Here is a 19,853-nt window from a genome sequence, read left to right as displayed (position 1 = left end):
TAGAGAGAAATAAGAAAAATAAGGCTGAAGAATTATAAGCTAATGCAGGCACAGCACAGTTTTACTGTCACTAGAATTCTCTGAGGTTTGACTGTAATGACACTTTGGTGTTTGATGGTCGCTGGCTCACATAGGAGCTTGACTGTAATAAAGACACATGGTTTGTAGTCAGACACGCTGGGGTGTAATTGTAATAACACACTGGGGTTTGCCTGTCACAAGGATATACTATAGCTTGACTTTGAACTCTGGAGTTTGTAATAAGGACACAATGAAGTGTGACTTATAAGGACACACGGGGGTTTTCACTATTAAGCACACACTAAGATTTGAGCGTAAAAAGCACACAGTAGGATTTGACTGTAATAACGACACATTGGAGTTTGTAATAGGACACACTGTTGTGTGATTGTAATAAGACTTTGGGGTTTGACATAAGCGCATAATAACAGTTGACTGTCAATAAGGCTCATTAGGGTTTGACTATAAAAAGGAGACATTGGAGTTTGATTGTCACTAGGACATCCTGGGACTTCAAAGCTCTGGTGTCACTCCCACTGACGGTATTAAGCTCATAAGAAAAAGTTTATGTTGTTCGGCTTCTCTAGTGGACATGATCATTCACGGGAATAAAACTACACTCAATGCAACACCAAGTCACTCTTAATTTCTCATAAACAAGTGAAATTATTCAAACAAAAGAGCAACTCTGAGTATTTTATTGCAAAATAATGACACAATATTAAAAGGATATGATTTTAATAAATAGTCAAATATCCTTCTGTAAGAAGTTTCACATGCTTTCATTTTGAAAGAAATTTTATCATCAAGAAACTAATACAAGTCACGACATGACAGTGATTACCCCTTTTCTTAATGCTCTACCTCCTGATCGAAAACTGTTTGCTGATGCTAGTTATTTTCCTGTCATTTAAAAGATTTGTGTAACACAGGCAGCTGTTTAATCTTGCCACCTTATGTAATTTGCTGTCTTAAGAGAGACATGGTTGATTTGATTGCAAATGTTGCAGCTGTCTACTTTAAGGTATCTAGACTCACAATGAGATGTCTCCTAATATCACGTGATATCAACAGACACAAAAGATATGCAGGCTGGAGAATTTGTATCTGTGGCCGATTGGCTCAGAGGACATTCAAGGATTGGCAAACTATGAGCCAATCAGGTCAAGGCAGCGCCATCAGTCTACAAGTGTGATGACGACATTGTCGTCCTGCCCTTTCCAGAGCATCTCGCCCTCGAAGCAGACCATGCCGTGCTTGCGGCAGCGGAGAAGGATGCCCACCACCTTGTCGGAGATCTTGACGTAGCGGTCGAAGAGCCTGCCAAAGGTGATCCGGACCTTGCCATCCTTACCCTTCACGCCCATGTCCCTGATGATGTAGCACATCTCCTCCATCTCCCTGTGGATGTGTTTCTCGGCCCTGCGGGCGCGCTCCTCCGTTTTGGAGCCCTCCTTTGGCCGTCCATAACCAGGGTCGCCCTTCTGCAGCCTCACCGCCATAGCATGCTCGTAGTTGAATTCCTCGCTGAATGGGTTCAGCTTCTGGCCTTCGATGTGCTGCTCTGACCACTGCTGCCACTTATTCTTCAGGTCCCCCATAGTGGTCACCTTTATCTGTAGAGTAGCATCACGGTTAAGATTCCATTTATATCACTGAATTGATGTCAATGTCTTCTGTAAGAGTATCCCATGTGTTTGCTTGGATGGACTCCAGGATCACCAAAACACCGCATTGGATAAGCAGTTACCGAAATTGGATGGATGGATGCACTTGATGTCAATGTCCGAAAAAAGATTCATGATTTTTCCAGTACTTAAAAGCCACACATTCATTTTCCTCATTGTTCAATGGCTGAGAAGAATCGAAACTGTGCTCTTTCCCTAATAGCAACAGCTATTTTTACATAATTACTGTCTTATTCTCTGACTTTGTCATGCTGATCCATATTGGCAGTTCACTCTACACTGCCAGACTCCCACCAAAGCATAAATAAAAATACAATCAGGCTAACATCAAACTGACAATATGGCACTGTTTTTCACAGAGTACAAAACTATGACTATTTCATAGATGCTAGGACCTAAAAATACATGTTCTAAATGGAAAACAGAAAAATAATTGTGATCCTTAATGCTACAAAGAAGCAAACTTTTTCTTCAGCTTGAATGAAATGACATTAAGACTATGTTTGAACAACAATGACTGATTCGATTCTTTTTATAATCTTTGAGTTTGTTGACTCAAGGAATACAGTCTTTCATTTAAGTCACATAGATATTATAGTGTTTAGTTGGGTTCACGACTGTGTTTATGTTATGAACCCAACTGTTTCTCCTTAACTTCTCACTTCGTGGGACCTACCGGATTCCTCATACTCCTGGATGTGTTTCCTGAGTGAAACATACATACCTTTTGTCGGATTTTGCGTTTCTCCCCTTGATCATCATTCTGGCTGTTCTTGTAGTCGCTGTTGTCACTGAGACCTGCCTCCTCCCCCAAGCCACTGTCCTCTGTGTCTAGGCTACTGCTGCGGGATCCCATCTTCGGTTCCTCTTTGCCCACTTGGTTCCAGGCCCTTACGCCATTGCTGGCCTTGGAACTACAATAGCGCCTCCTAGTGGGCGACTCACTGCCTAGGAATGGTTTCTCGGCCTCCGATACCAGCTGGTTGGAATCTATCTTTTCCTTGATTGAGCTCACCAGATCATTGCCGCAGTCACTCTTCTTGGGCGTGACACTCTTGGTCACAACACTCGTTTTGATCTTGCAGTCATCGCTACCATCAACTTTCACGACCCGGGAGACCACCGATGGTTTCGCTTCACTCTCTTTCTTTTCTTCATTCTCTTGTATAGAGTCCGGGACCCATCCTGAAGGTATGGTCTCTTGTTTGACCGAATGCTGATTGGCCCAGCTCTGCCAGCTCTTGGCGAGGCCATTCACCATGCTGACACATCTTATCTTCCGGACCACCCGTGTAAAGGGTCGACTGTCCTGAACCGTAGTAGCCATGTTGGGTGGACCCCTGGTCTTCCTGGTAGAATGAGAGCTGAGGGAGACAGCCGTCCTGCATGGTCCCAAGGCAGGACAGGCCTTTAAATAGGGGATGGCCACATAGGAGGTGTCAAACCCCATGCGTCACATTCCTTCCACACATGGCTTCCACTGTGACCCCAAACACCGATGGAATTTTCCCTCTGGGGTGGAGAGCAACAGGTGGCAACATTAAAAGCTGGATACATCCTCTAGTGCTCAGTCACCACTTGTACTTATGTTTTATCTATATATAAATCAATATTTTAACAGATATTCCTATGAATGGTTTGAATTTCACTTTGCAGGCAGGTTTATTTTCAACAGCAGCAGTGCTTCTGCTTTAAGCGTAACTTGTACCAATTTATGATATTATTTTTTAATATTATTGCATATGCATCCAATTTTATTTTTATTTTTTTTTGCTCAGGCATTTTGCTATTAGACTGGGAACAATGGGAAAATCTTGAAATATATGAATCGCAGCACACATAGCATGCAGTTGCAGTTTTAGGGACATTCTTTTTAAGGGTGGTCTGAAATCTTAAAAAAAAAAAAAAACTATAAAGGATAATGTTAATAAAGCACAAGCTTTTATTGTAGTGGTGAAAAATTTCCCAAAACACCTTTTCTTACAAATTAAACTAAAGCTTCAAAAACTATATATGCATAGATGTACAGGTTTGTGTGTGTGTCTATATACATGTAATTATATAATGATATAATTCTGTGTGGCTATAGCCTATGTATCCGTGTATGATACCCGAACGCTCTTTCAGGATATGCGTTAGCCGCTCGCGTAGCCGCGTTACCCTGAATCCGGTTCTATTTTGGGGCGAGAATGCGGCAGCGTGAACGGCTGGTACTGTTGGCTAACTCAGAAGCCTGGTCCAAAACGGTCAGCTGGGTCACCTCAGGGTTATTTCAGGCGGACAGGCATGCGCTTTGCTTTATTTACATGCCCCGCATACACGCAATAGACGACTTTATTATTGTAGCTTGTTTCCATTCAGTAATGCATTATTACTGCATGAGTATTCTGTTTTGTTTATGACAGGCACTGAGACGGACAGCTACTTGGCTATTATATAAAAAACAATGGAGTAAGAGCTTCTGCTACTCAAGAAGTAAGCTCTACTTGTTTCTGGAATCTTCCGTAACTCTGAAGCAGTTTCTGTATGAAATATGAAGTGTGAGATATTTAGCTCACACGGGTATCTATAGCATCACGGGTAAAGGGCTGAGAATTCAATCGGAACAGTATGACAGTGTAACACCGGGACAGCACGCTGGATGACTCTCCGGCTCACCATGCATGATTGAATAATGTATTCATCAGAATATGTTTTTTTTCCTCCCTCTTTAAGCTTATTAAACTTATACAATAAAATAAAGAAGTGTAATAATGACGATGTAACAATGTGTAAAACGGTTGTTTTTCAGATAATGAACATCCACTAGTGGCCAATATTGTGGAAACACCAAGCATTTTTTGGCATTTCGCTTTAAAAATACTGTACGAGTAATGGTGGTAATGTTTATGAACAATCAAATAATATTACAGATACCATACATTGGACGGTTAAATAAGTCACCGGTGCAGCAGCTGAATAAAGTTCTGCAATCTCTCAAAACGGGAAGTGTTTCCGCAATTTTGGCCACTGGTGCGCCTCTGCGCCTTTAACAGCTGATAAGTCACACGCACCCAAGAATAAATCAGCTTTGTTCAAACCAACTTTTTTGGACAGATGAAGACTGGTAAAATCTAAATATCCAATAATGATTAATAATGAGTCGTTAAGATTGAATATGAATCTAATGAAGCAAAATGATTTATGTTTTATATGAAACGTAAATGTAATGTTTTACAGTATTTATGGTTCTGTAAATGACTCCCTGGATGATGATGATGATGATGATGATAATAATAATATAAACCTTTAACCCTCAGAGCTCGCTGACGACACTAATCCCAGGCACATATGTGCATTTTTCTTCCGTTCTAAAACAGAAAGCTTACTCACCCTGCCACATAATCACTGAGCATAAACACTGAGATATAATTATGGAAACAACCCATGCTTACAGTGAAATCAGTTTTAAATTAGAAATCATGAATGTCTGTTATGAGTTGGGATGAACATGAATGGAATATGAATCAAAACAGTTTGTCACTGAACTCCTTTATAATATCTGATATAATGAAGCACTTGAAGATTACATATCCTCTAAATCGGTTATATTCTTTCATATTTCTGAATTTCATATTCACCTTTTCTTAAGTGGTTATTTTGTTACTCTTTGTTATAACTGTTATGTTGTGGTGACTTAAAACTGATTGTTTAGTATGAATAGCATGTTGGAACTTGAATAGGCGTATGACTCTAGCTGGAAACTCAGCAGAAGCATCTAGTAACAGTTACCTTTTCTTGCTGGTGCCTTTGTCATGAGGTAGAATTCTTAAAATAAATGTTGTGAAACATCCCACTGAGCTGTCATTCAAACACACTTGCTTGTGTCCTGGGGCACTGAGAGAGCTTTGAGGGTGTTCATATGAATATATATGGATGGTTAGGTACATGTTTATGTGACACTGTGATGTAATGATGCTGTTTCTCGGCCTGTGACAAATTCGGTGACAGTGAATAGATATGACTTAACGGTGGAACTATGTGCGGAATGTGCTGGGTGATTTTATTCTGGGGTCTTGCTGAAATTTTTATGGTTCCACTCCTATTTTTCTTGTCTCCATTGGCTCCTAATTCTCATTATAGGCTCCTCGTTTTGGTTCTGTGCTCTGTGGTTCACTGCTTGGTTCACTATTGCCCCTCCAATGAAATTCCTGCTGTGAAATTTGGCTACTAACCCTTTTAACACCAAAAACAATCACAGAGGACACTTTCCCCCACAACACCACTACATGAAAGTACAAATCTGTTGAAATGAGTGACACAAACAAGAAAACTGTCCAGCCCCAGCTGGAGAAGTGAGTGTCTTCTGTGCCTGTGTCTGGAAGGTTGTGGGGTTCAGATCCCGTGGCCAACAGAGAACCCATATCTCTGTTGGGCCCTCTCTTGCTCCATGGAAGCTGAACCAGCTCTCCGGTGATCATTTTTGCGTTGCTTTGAACGAAAAGCGTCTGCTAAATCAAAAACCGAAAATCCACTAAAGTTATTCACCTCTCCGTTTCTCAGAGGAACTACTATGCAGCATGCAAACACCTATTTTTACTCCCATTTAACAAGATCATGAGTGCGCCCAGCACCCCTGTGTAACATCCTTCAGGGTGGGACATCGCAAATAATTGACAAGACTCAGAGAATAAACCAGAGCCAATAAAACAAACCGTGCTGTGTAGAATGTGCCTATTTTCTGCACAATACCGAAAATAGCTACGGCAGAAGGAGGAACAAACAGAGAACACCCCCAGCTGGCCGTGGCAGGTCAAGCTACTCTATTCGCTGCTGCTGTTCCACTCGTGCACTCTGCCCCTTGTCTGAAATCTCCCCTGGAGGAGGCACTATGGAGTTTTTCAGATGACAGTTTCTCCGAATACCTCCATTACTTTTTCCAGGCACAGAAAGAGACACTTTCACTTTATAAAGTGCAGTTTAAAATTCAATCATTAAAACTTTATGCGCAAAGGCAGAACTGTACCTTAAATGTTAAAATACTTGACCAGAAACTACTTATCAGTAAATGTACCTGTACGGTTATACATATAATTACTGTTTTTTTTTTCCTCCTTTCAGCCTAGTAACAGATCTGTTTTATCCAATATAACTGACACAGCAACATGCCCACTCTTAAGACAAGTACAGGTTTATTTCATAACCTTGTTACGAAATATTTATAGAAAAATGATACCCTAATACTCTAAGGTAACTATATAGTCTTACAGTTCTGAAGCTTTTTTCGGCTCAAACTCGACAGACATTTCCAAGTGAAATGTGCAATTTCCATTTCTCAACACGCCAGATATTCTGCAAGCTTCTCAGTGTGTCCCACATACAGTATATATCCAATGAATGGGGATAGTTTTTTCTTATTTGATAACTCTGTGTCTACATGAGCATGTGTTCTTCCTGTTTGACCTCAAAAACGTCCATCCATCCATCCATACTCCGGCAAGTTATCTTGTATATTGCTACCGAGTACAAAAAAAACCTGAAAAAGGGGACGACGTATCACATGAAAACATAGGATAACCGATCTGACTTTAACACACATTGTAAATTAGCAGCTCCGTTTCCATTTCTGTGACTTCGTCCTTCATTTCACAAATAGAACTTTCTCCTTTTAAGTATATCCAGATTTTCACATACCATTTATAACTATGACAAGGCTCAATTAAAAACCCAATTAACTCAGTAAACTATTTTGTAATGTGTGTAAACACTGTCTATATCTTTTATTTTTTTTTACCTTGTTGTTTGCTACACATCAAGTTCCTTTCTGGTAGCATGATAGAGCTGTAATTTTTCTGACATGTTATCCAGCAACCTACTTTTTTTATTTTCTGGAGGCATGTGACATATTTCAGTGTGAGCCTTAAACAGGATGAAGCGACTCAATTTATGTAAAGATCATGCAGCATCAAGCACAGCTGACAGGCGTGGAGCAGGATGCCTGTATGTGCTGATGCGCTGAAAATCACATAGGCTGGCTGATTAAACAGACACACAGGCATTATATTAAAACATTGAAAAGTAGCACGTAAGAAAATGCAAGAGACAAAGAGAGATTCACGATGCAGTGTCAGATCCTGTGCAGGTTCTTATGAAAGGTTACTGAATTTATTACAAACGATCAGCCATGCAGCTGTCTCCGGGGGCCCGTTGAGGTAGATCGGCCAGTCGTAATGTGACCTCAAACCTCCAGGGTTGTTGGTTTGGATTATCACTGCCCTGGGTCAGTCCAGAGCTTGGAGGTCCTTCTGCATTTCCTACCATTGGCCAAATACATGAAGTAAAGCTAGACTAGATTTATAATGTCACGTGGCAAGTTCAGGAACCATCTACAGAGTGACTTGTGGACAACAGTGGATGTTATTGAGACTGGATGACAAAGATAGTAAGAACAAAACGAACAATGAAGGGTCAAAACAAAGGCTAGTACAAGGGTCTCCAACTCCGGTCCTGGAGAGCTACTACCCAGTAGGTTTTCTATCCTACTTGGCTTCTGATGAACCACAACAGTTCTCAGGTAAATACCAGCAGCAAGTGTGGCTCCTCAGAAGCCAGGTAGGATAGAAAACCTACTGGATAGCAGCTCTCCTGGACTGGAGTTGGAGACCCCTGGGCTAGTAGGTAAAACAATAACTAACTAGTGCTAGGACCAAATGTGAGGAAACACATCTATGGCACACACAACACCTATTGGTAATTGAAGTACAATGACCAACAAAGGGGGGGCGACATGGTGGTGCAGTGGTTAGCCTGTCGCCTCACACCTCTGGGACCCGGGTTTGAGTCTCCGCCTGGGTCACATGTGTGCGGAGTTTGCATGTTCTCCTCATGTCGTTGTGGGGTTTCCTCCGGGGACACAGAAGAGGATGGGTTGGCCAGTGACACCTGCTGACAGACGGGGCAGGACAAGACAGAGATTGATCCTGGCAAATTACTAATCACAGGATTCAGGTGAATTTGTTGGTTGTAGGGGTGGCATGGTGGCGCAGTGGTTAGCACTCCGAGGCCCGGGTTCTGTGTGTGTTGATCACATGATCTCTCTGTGTTGTCAGAGGGTTTTCTCTGGTTTCCCCCCACAGTCTAAAAACATGCTGAGGCTAATTGGAACCATCAAATTGCCCATAGTGGTGGGTGAACATGCCCTTTCCTGGGTTGTTTTCTGCCTTGCGCACATGGGCTCCATACCCCTGTGACCCTGAATAATAAGCAGTTACAGAAAAAGGATGGGATGGATGGAAGTTGATTGTAGATGTTGTATAATATTCATTATGTTTCAATTGTTCTTATTTCAAATAACAGGATACATAAACACTCAAAATTAATTTATTCTGTTTTGTTTGTATCATAAATAAAACAATACAACCTATCAGTACAAACCCACTAATTCCAATTAAACATAAGATATGAATCATTCATCCATCCAACTTCTTATCCCAGTCTAGTCAAAGGGTGGTTTATCTCAGATAGCAGTGGGCAGATTGGCTGAGGTACACCAGAGATAGGATGGAAATAAGTAATGTTTGACTGATTAATAATTAGTTGATTGGGTGTATTATATTTTGATTTTCTGTGCCTTTATTTTCATGGTATTTTTCCGTTTTTTCAGGCAGAAAATTCGTTAGAACAGAGTGAAGTGGAAAAAAGGCAAGACCTCAAACCTATTTCATTTAATAAGATTTGAACTCGACAATTTATTTAATCAACAGCTCAATTCGGGCTAATCAGCATCGTTAGCGCTGATTAATTTTTTAAAGATTCACGAGGGAACTGAAAAACTCGCATGAATGTCACCGAAACGACTGTAGAACTTCATTATTAATCGAAAACATTTTATTTAATGGTGGTTACATAATGTAGGGGGGAAAAAAACTGTATTTCTCCCATGAATGAAAGCAGATTCTCCTAGGAGGCTCATCAAGTGGATCATTGTGTGTGAGCGGGGGTATGGATGGGGGGGGGGATTAATCTCTGCCATCGCTTGGCTGTCAATACGACAGAGATGTCATGCCTGTGTGTCACCGAGGCCCCTGGAGGTAATGTTGCCGGAGGCTGCTGTGGCGTGTAATTCACAGCTCTCGAAATAACCACCTTTCGCTGTGACTCAGTTGCGGTGACTCACGTAATGACTCCTTCGGCGTCACTGAATCTTTTTTTTTTTTTTGTCACATGGCGAGGACACCTGCTCAAGACGGGCTCATGAGTCGCTAGCCCCGGAAATAGTATCGACGCCTTTCGTTGTCCGTCTGTAATGGTATGAAATCATGCGTTTTCTCCAACGCTGCCATCGTAGCGAAAAGAATCCCTAATTTTTTTTTCATGTTTTACATGAAACGAAATTGTGACTGACTGATGCGAGCAGGTAATAACACCCCAAAATATATCACCTTCTGAGATATCTTTGCAAAAGTTCCTTGCTGTGTCTTTGAATTGTGGGAAGGATATTAAGAGAGAAATATGAGCGGCTATTACAGTACGATCGTATGACATGAAGTCTACTATAGGCCTCATTATATTTTGGCAGAATGAATGAATGGTGGCATGGAGATCATGATCTCCACGCAGGTCTGTGAACTCCTCACACTGTCTGCTGAGACTTCCATCGTGTCACATCGGTGGATCCAGGTTCTGAGTGTTTCATTACACAGGCAATTCTATCTCCAGCAATACTGGTTGTTTCAGCGGGGCATGGGGCAGGCATAAAGAATATTATGATCCACTTGCTACTCTGTAGCAAAAGGGGGTTTGTTAAACAAAAACAAAACACATGAGGGAACCAGACCACGCCAGGAACAGAACTAGTAGAAACCAGCAGCGTTAACCACAGTACTTAGGCAATGACAGATTGAGAAGCAGGACAGAGGCAGGCACTTAAATATAACGAGTGCAACAATTAACAAGGGGCAAGTGTGGCTATACAGAACTAGGGGCAACGAGGAACAGGTGAAGACAATCCAATCAATTAATCATTTAAGGCACAGGACACCAGGTGGAATAAATGACAGAAACGGGAACTAGGGAACACTGACAAACACTGAGGGATAACCCTCAAAGCTGCACTACATGTGCAATCGATAAAGGATCTCAGCCAGACAGCATGTTTTATATTCATACAGTAAGTGCATGTTTTAAAGACGTGGATCCTTTAAGGCCCCAAATACTGGGTGAGCGCCATGTGTGTCACCACGAGGGAAAAGCCATCGGGTGGCTGCAGATTTATGTGAGTGTCCCCAGCCATATCTCCCATATATTAGCTTTATGGTGCTGGGACAGCGGTCTGGAACCAGGCCCCGAATCAGGAGAGAGAGAGAGAGAGAGAGAGAGAGAATGTGAACTATATTTAAATGCAGAAAGCAGATCCAGTTGCCATTAACATAAGATTGCCACATCAAATAAACAATATCATATGTAATGCAAAAATACAGTTTCATGTTCGCAAATTCATCATAAAGTAGGCATGTGGAACTGAAAACATCCCGTGTGGCTTCAAGGGCTGCTTTTACAACTCTTAGGGGCCGTATTAATCTACAGCTGTGAGTGTCGAAAAATTTACAACGTATATATATATATATAGGAAAAGAAACACTGCCAGTTGCAGTTAAATTGCAAAGTACGTTTTAAGTGTTTAAAACATTAAGCGTTTAGTTAATACGTTTCATTAAGAAGTGGGATTTCTACATTACGGGAAACAGAAAGGTTATAGCTTTTCAAGGCTGAGATGGTATTGGCTTCGAGGTCTCTTTCATTTATTATTAAACTTTAATGAAACAGACTGTCAGACTGGAAGGGCTAATTAGTGGAACAATATATATGGGACCTAATTGCTGGATTGCTGTATTACGGTTCCCCGATGTTTAAAGTGCTCCTTTTTACTTATCTTAACTGAGTAGCTAGACTAGTGTCGCGATAAGTTACACCAAAGGCAATTTCTCACTCTTTAAATGTGCTCATGTGTCTTGCGTTTTAGTAATAACATTTATGTAATTGAATATCGTTTAAGCAAAGATGTTTGAATAGCAGTAATGGCATTGAGGGAATCTATTAAAAATACAAAACATAAATATATATATATATATATACACAAAACGTAAGCCTTTAATAAAAAAAATGGCAGGTGTGTTTAATAATGTCTGGAGTATGCTTATATGTTTGTCTTGTACTTGGCTTTGGACAAAACCATCTGTTAAATATAACAGAAATACTTTAATAATAATACACTATATGTGGTATATAAAAAACAGGTGGACAAACATTAGTGGAGAGGAAGTTGAAGTAAATGACGTGTAAAGGGTGAAAGTTGATAGTTGACACAGTGGATGTCTGTTCCCTTTGCATTCACATAGCATGGGCTTGCATGACTGATGGTTCACTTGTAGTTCACTTGCAGAGAATAAACCGACTGGATAACTAAACATGCTGACAGCCGAGCCTTTCCTCGTTCCCGATGTGAAAGAAGTTGGTTACTTTTGATAAGGTGAGCTGTTTGTTTATGGATTAAGACAGTTATGTTTGTTATGAAATGAAAAACATAGTCACACAAAACCAAGTAAATGAATGTTGCGTCTGAAAATAACTATTAAGATTTCTTGTTTGTAGTGTACCAAATGTGAGTTTGGTAAATGAAACTCTCTTCAGTGGGTTTTAGTTTGCGAAAAAAAAAGAAAACTAAAAATATGTAAAAAGTACAGCTTGTGTCAGGGGGCCAATATAGAAAGCATATATATAATAATAGAGGAGTATATAACTGCTTTTGTGCACTGACTTTAAGTGACAAAGCAGCTGTCAGTTTTTCATAGTTTGGATTTCCAGACAAATTTCCAGGAGCTTTTATACAGCACAGAGATGCTAGAAAAAGCTCCAAATTTATGAGTCATTATGGCCGCAGCAATAACCCCATTGTTGTTTTTTTTTATATGTTCTTTGTTATAGAAAATTTGTTTGTTTTGCCATTGTTTCCCACGTAAAATGCATTGCTCAAATTAATGCTCATGAAAAAGATGTTATACTTTATTAACAGCCATATCCAGAATGAGAGAATCAGAAAGTTGCCTTCGGTCAGTGTTTAATCGTGGTGGCTAATTAAAATTTTCCCCCGAAAATCGATTCTGTGAAGTGAGCAGGAGATTAAAAATGGATTTCGTATGAGATTGGACCCAGTCCCTAAAAGAAGCCAGCACGCTTCTGCCTTAAATGAAACGCGTCACCAGAACAGGTGAGACGTGGCCTATTAGTTGGCATTCTAACTTTGTGACACAGTGGTTTGGAGTCAGAAGACCTGCCAGCGTACTGAAGAGAAGGTTCTGGACTTTTTAGCTCAGCCTCCTGATCTTCCTGTCGGTCAGTCTTTGGACATTAGATTGACAGCTGTAGCTTGACTGTCAGTGTTAATTTCAGAGACACCCTCTCACATCTAAGTCACGACTTCTCAGAACAGGGAAATATACGTGAATTTGCCCACGGTGGTTTTTTTTGTTTTTACCTCAGCTGCCCCTAGATAATTGTGATGATTATTTAGTAAAACCGAACAATGTTGATGGGGTTTTAAATTGATACCTTTCAAAAATGGTACTTTTACACTAATCAACTCCAGAATACAGGCAGAGGGGAGAGGCAGTATTCCTTAATTGATATTGGATTTTTAAATTTAACAGAGGTCAAATACTTTGTCAGATGTTTACAGTTCTGGAGAAGACATTGGCGTGACAAAATACACACTTTCTTAGATTCTAATTTGTAGATTTTCTAGTTTGTTCCATTCAGTCCCACCTGTTGACCTTCTGTGTGTCACTTCATGAGCTAGTAGTATGTGAAAATACTGCCCTCATATATTTATTGACTGCACTATATGGCACTTGGCCTATTCGTATATGGTACACTCTTCGGTAAAAGACGTGCATCTTAAGACAAGCATTTTGGAAATAGCCAGGGAGGTTTTAGATGAAGATGTAAGCAGCGAAAACATTAAGCGAGGCCTGCTTCGAATGCTAATGGAGACAGGCATGACAGCCTAGATTCCGTTTCCTCTAGAGGAAACCAAAATAGACCTGAGGGGGTGGGTGGGGGGGGGGGAGAAATCGAGGTCAGAGAAAGATTGCTGTATCCCACGTGACAGACAATATTTTTTGGACATTTTTCTCCAGATATATATATTTTTTTTAACAAGGCCAAGAATATATCCCCTTGCCTCTTCTGTCACATGACATAATGACACTTTTGGAAAAGATTATCTTATTAATTTAGCTGGCAATTGTGCAAGGATATATTTTACTGTTATGTACATTTTACTGTTATGTACATTTTACTTTTATGTACGTTTTTCTTTTGTGGTTTTTTATTTATGTGTTTTTCTTTGTAAGTGACACTACGTAAAAAAAACAATAATCGACATTCAATTAACGCTGACAGTTCTCTTTTTTTTTATCAATGGCAACTATAAATGCAGTGTCATTATCAGTGAAAACTGTATTAAACATGATTAGGATTCTTCAGATCTAAATGTATTTCAGGATTTATGTGAGGTGTTGAGTTGTATCTATCACCAGGGGGCGACATAAAACAAAATGATTGGGATTTTCGTTTCCTTAGCATTTAATACTTCTAAATGATCATTATTGTTGGGGGGGGGTGATGGTTTCCCTCTGATCTTGTAAATAATCAACGAAAGACCCTGGAATCTCTGAGAGAGATTTTGCAAACCTATTATGAATCTAAAAGCGTTGGATTTGATTTTTCATTCATTTTACTACCCTGTAGTATCTTTAAGACTGTATTATTAAGCATGGACTACTTCTTTTAGTATTTTATTGTTTGTTTCCAACTCCAGTGTTTTGAAATAATGCTTTGCTTCCCCTGCAGTACATTGATTCAGATAGCAAATACACAAGCCATGGCTGTGATTTGAATCCAGGATCTCCTGTTCACTTGGCAGGCCTGATAGCCAAAAACCCACAGTAACCCCCTCCCAGCGTAACAGCAGAGCAAACTTTACAGTAAGTAACATGTTAACCAGCTATGTTCATCTCTGGATTTGGATGGCCACTAGCCACTGGACTGGATCCAGCTGCATGCTACTGGACTGTCTGAATTCCATTCTCTTCCAGAAGGGCAGGACGAAACTCATGTCACAATCCCAGTTCTGGTAAATTCAGGGAGGTATACCTGGGGTTTGCAGCCCCACCTGTTGATAATTGCAACTGGAGGGGCAGTGGTGGCTTAATGGTTAGGGAAACACACTTGTAAATGAAAGATTACAGGTTCAAATCCCCAACCAGCAAGACACCACTGAGGTACCCTGAGCAAGGCACTGCTCCCTGAGTGCTGATTTAGCTGCCCCCTGCTATGTCACATATGGGTTAAATGCAGAGGACACATTTACTTGTGGTGTGTCAACAATGACAACTGATCACTAAATTCTAAAAAACAATTCTAACCCACCCCCCCCTGGATCTTGAAGAAGAAGTGCTGGTAGCCAACCACCAGCAAAAAAAATATATATTACAGATTAAATTGTGTGTGTATTGGGGGGAGGGTAATCTCTCACGTTCGTATTCAGTGTTCATTCACTGGCAATAGGTTATTTAATATGATTGTTTATTCAACTTGATAACTTATGAATAAGCATTTATCTCATTAAGGTTTGAACAAGCATTTATCTCGTTTAGACAGATATAAGACACAGTTCCAGTGCTGACCTCCAATGCCCAGGTCACCTGAAGTGCATGTCTTACATGTGTGGGAGGAATGTGTGTGTAAAATCCAGCAAGAGGACGTGCAAGTTCCTCATTCAGAAATGGACTCGAATTCTGATCTGCAACCCTGGAGCTGCCGGCCGTCTCGCTGAAAACTGTATTTAGGTACAAGCCAACTATGGCCATAACAAACATTGTATCTAACATTAATCGTTAAAAAAATAATAAATAATGCAAAAGATTCTGCGCGTGTCCGTTTATGACTTTTTGTCTGAGGTTCTTCTCAATTGGGATCGAGACTCAGCCCACATGATCTGCAATATGTCTAACCGAATTCTGTAAAAACACAAAACACTAAGACTACACTGCGTTTATACAGTGACTTTAAGGCCCAATCCAGTCACAGTGGTCCATTCGCACATGTAGGGCTACCTCAGTGAACCCAGTGTGCCGCTTGCAATCGTGCTACAATACATCACTTTCCCGTGAGTTACTGTTATGCGTGCGCACTAGGCCAGATGTCTGCATGGTCATGGCTTCGTCTTGTGTTACAAAACCTCCTTGGCTGCCCGCACCACCGCATGCTAATGCTGCATACACACATCAAGCTCAGCATTTTGTCCCCCCGCGTCCAACGTCTGTCCTCGCGTCTCTCCCTCTGTCAGCCGTCCACGCGTCTGTTCCATTTGTTTTTCCTACTCATTTATATGACACTTCTATGAAATCACAATGTATTTTTTGGCACTCCTGAAAGTATATAAATTCTTTTTTAACCTGCCCTTTTCCCCTCCAGTCATGTACTCGGAGTTTGCGCGCATTCCAGTTCCTTATCAACGTACACCGAATCTTCTAAAAGTTTTACGCGTGAATTATGTGCGCTCCCTGATTTTTACTTCACATTCCGACTAACTTCATGTATTTTTTTATAGTCAGAGTGTTTTGCTGTATTTCCTGCTCTTTATTTGATATTAAATCCTCTTTAGATATTCTGCCATACATTTTCTGCTAGATACCTGAAAGGTTCCCCGGCTGCGTTATAATCATGCTGTGATTTCTTCACCTAACCAACAGAGATGAGCTCCAGGGATTCTGCAGCACAGATGTGTGTGCAGTACCAGCCCAGACCCAGACAGTGGGCGTGTGAATTTAGGTCCCCTGCCTGACAGCCGTGAGATTCTGACCAGCTTGCTTATACTGTGGGTGTGTTGCTCCAACCTAGAGAGTGACACACAGGTTGGACAAGTGTGGCACATCACATGACTGTTCAGATTAGTTCATAATTATCCAAATCCATAAACGGTTGACAAATTGACCTGGCATGCGTACGTGTGCTCTCTGTGATTATTTCGGTGAAGTAAGCATGGGATTTACGTCACTCACAGCCGCATTAAACGATGTTGTCTTCCGGATGGTTGTTATAAGAATAATTATTATACACGATAATCAAAACAACCTTATTACGATGACATTTCCTTGACTAAACTTAATAACCTAGTATTTTTTTTAATTCCGGAGTTATTTTGCTTATAATCACGTTGATTTATAGCATAATGAAAATTAAGTCCTTCCTTAACGTGATAGCCTTATGAATCGGTAATGAATTTGAAGGCTGCAAAATTACGTCTTCTTCCTCAATGGTCCCTTTGTTACCTGTCTGCTATCTACTCGGTGTACTTATCTGCTCAGGGGCACAGAAATGGAAGCAAACTGGGACAATATTGGCTCAAGGGCGATAGGATCGACGTAAGTACTTCCATACGAGTGTTATCCTCTCTATCGCAGCATGCGGATCTGCTAGGCAGATCTTTGGCACCGCTCGGTATTGTATAACTTCACGGTTTATGGTTTTAAGACCAGAATGGTACATGATAAGACCACATTTAAAATTCAGTCAAAGTTACTAAAAGCTAATGATTGCAGCATGGACAACGGGGAAAGAATATACTTCAACAGATGCGGTGCTTTTTCTGGGAACCAGCTGGCAAATGCGATATTTATACGTTGCAGCCACAGAGCATAAAACATTGTTACTCAAGATTGTTTTAGTAGATACGTGTAAATACAACTATTACGACTCTACACAGGCTAGTCGGTTGGTGAAAATCACTGTCAACTCGACAAAGACCAGCCCTGGAGTCAAAGGATAATTAACTTTAAATCAAAGGCCATATCAATATTTGAAGAATTTGTTAAATGTACGCATTTTTTTCTGGAAGAGACCCTGCTGGATCTTCACTATGTTTTCAGCAGGGAATGACTCTTGTACTTGTATTTTACTTGGCTTACCCTACAGAATTCCATGTGAGTTTGAGAAAAATATTTGGGAGCAGTTGAGTTGCATTTAAAGATAATAAATAAAACGTTTAATGCCTTGTTCCTTTGCTATTATCTTCTTCTGCTACCCAAATCCTAATACGATTTTAGGTAGCTCCACTTTGGTTGTTACACACAGTGATTTGAGCGTGTGCTCTTGCCCATATTTTAAAGATCACTGATTAATTGACAATGAAGTGCGTTTTACTTTCCAAACACAACAAACAAGTGATTCGGATTCCCTTCATCTCATTTAACACATCATGCATATGTGCCGTATGCTGTCAACGGCAAACATCAGAAACTCCCTGAGCACATTCAACACGTCTCATCCGTCGCATCAGCCTCCGGGTTTATTTTGATCACTTTCCAAAATGCTTTGGCTCCTGTTCTTTAATTCCTCAGACCTTACAAGGCAACCGCAGGCATCCAAATAATATTCAACTGTTGTTCTGTCATGTTTCAGCTCAACCCTACATTTCTAATAAGAAGGATAGCATAAATACATAAGATTTATTCTTAGAAAACACTATAAAACACAACTCAAGGAACTTTTACATTATAAGATTGCATTTATCTGGTTATCTGATCAGTTACATACTTGGTCATTTGACATCCTTTATTGTATAACAAATATAATAGTAAGTTATTGTTTCAGTATTATAAAGTGCATAAAAGTTATCATGTAATAGTGTCTTCCCCAGAATAGGTAAGTAATACAGACCTAATCAGTCCTAAATTCACATGTTTGGAGGATTCATCATCACACAGTAACAATTACCATAATTAAGAACATACACGATTGTCTGAATTACCATTATAAAAAAATCATCTTCAAAGTGGAAAGGTTGAAATCTGACACACTCAAGAGCAGGCAGTCCAGTTATAAGCAATATTAGAAAAAATCTGAAAACTGCTGAAATTATGTAACTGAAATTATAACGCACATTGGAATTAAAGACTGTTTTAAAAAAGCCTTACTACATAATTTTACTATTCAGTATAAAACTTTATGCAGTGTGTTGAGTCGCAACATGGCATTAAAAAAATAAAAGAATATAAATTACTAATATGTTGACAGATCATCGCACTTGGACATAAACACCATATACTTACAATGTGTCACACAGAAAAACACGACGGTAACATGTGAAAGGAAACTTTCTTGATATGCATATATTGTACAAGAAGTAAATTTATTTAAAAAACAAATTGTCACATAGTGCTCATGCAGTCTATTTGTAAAAACACATGGCTTGATGTGGAGGGGACGGTGATGGGTTGGGGGTTGCGTTATGGGGCCATAAAATTGCCGCAGAACCATGGCCAAAGGATGAAATCATCATGCAACCAGCACTGAGCGTCTCACAGCACCGTTGTCATCAGAAAATATCGCTGCTCCAGGCCACGCCGGCTTATACCGATCTCCATGGCTACAGACAATTCACAAAGCACTGTCCACACGTCTCGATTGCTGTGAAAAGCGCTGACTGGATTTTCCCTTGTTTGGTTATGGAGTGAAATGTCTTGTTCACCTCAAAGACACAGTTTGATTACCGGTTGAAGACCTGTTAAAAGAGAGTCTAAGGCATGGTCTCACTGGATTTTTGTAGATTTGTTTGGGGGGAGGGGGTGGTGTATTCTATCTCCAGGGTGCCGTCCTCAGTTCAGTTTTCCACCAGCAGATCGGTAAATTCCAGGCACCCTGCGGTTCATCGGCTGCCCGCCTCAGAAGTCTGACGGGCGGATCATCATGGTGGTTGAGCGCAGGGAGTAGCTAGGGCCTCGGAAGTGGTGCCACTTGATGCCGTTGAGCTTGCGGATGTTGTGCCCCACTGTGTAGTACATGCCGTTGAGGTTTGAAAGGCCGCAAGCATCGAACCACCAGCCTGAAAGGGGAACACGACAGCTAAATGGACAAGGTTCGGCACAGAAATCCCTTGTGTGTTTCTCACTAGGTCATAATTAAAACAGTCTGACAAAGAGCTTGACGGGATTCTAGGGAAAGCATTTGAGTTGTTAGTAAAGGAAATGAATAACATGAAACTCATGTTTGGCAAAAGCTGAAAATTTGTACCCAGTTAAATTATATACTTTTATCAGCTGCATT

At 40.5% G+C, this 19,853-nt stretch overlaps 2 protein-coding genes and 1 long non-coding RNA gene across 3 annotated transcripts in view; 1 reads left to right on the top strand and 2 right to left on the bottom strand.

Annotated features, from left to right (window-relative positions):
- Positions 1 to 703: 703 nt before the first annotated feature.
- Positions 704 to 3,120, bottom strand: abraa (actin binding Rho activating protein a). The gene is made up of 2 exons (XM_049024026.1): positions 2,434 to 3,120; positions 704 to 1,637 (listed from the first exon to the last, which is right to left on the bottom strand). Exons 1-2 carry the CDS (start codon positions 3,034 to 3,036, stop codon positions 1,200 to 1,202), a joined length of 1,041 nt encoding a protein of 346 aa, XP_048879983.1. The 5' UTR covers positions 3,037 to 3,120; the 3' UTR covers positions 704 to 1,199.
- A 7,636-nt stretch (positions 3,121 to 10,756) lies between these two features.
- Positions 10,757 to 14,731, top strand: LOC125748067 (uncharacterized). Its single transcript, XR_007399460.1, has 3 exons — positions 10,757 to 10,857; positions 12,119 to 12,216; positions 14,598 to 14,731. It is a non-coding gene; the product is annotated as an uncharacterized LOC125748067 (long non-coding RNA).
- Positions 14,732 to 18,237: 3,506 nt separating this feature from the next.
- angpt4 (angiopoietin 4) overlaps positions 18,238 to 19,853 on the bottom strand; it is a 33,775-nt gene continuing 32,159 nt past the window's right edge. Inside the window, exon 9 of the mRNA XM_049023819.1 lies at positions 18,238 to 19,632. Coding sequence (XP_048879776.1) covers positions 19,472 to 19,632 — 161 coding nt within the window. The 3' untranslated portion in view covers positions 18,238 to 19,471. The remainder of the gene's footprint in view (positions 19,633 to 19,853) is intronic.

Source organism: Brienomyrus brachyistius, chromosome 8 (assembly GCF_023856365.1).
Source record: "Brienomyrus brachyistius isolate T26 chromosome 8, BBRACH_0.4, whole genome shotgun sequence".
NCBI lineage: Eukaryota > Metazoa > Chordata > Actinopteri > Osteoglossiformes > Mormyridae > Brienomyrus > Brienomyrus brachyistius.
Note: the sequence above shows the minus strand (reverse complement) of the source record. Positions and strands in the feature narration are given on the sequence as shown.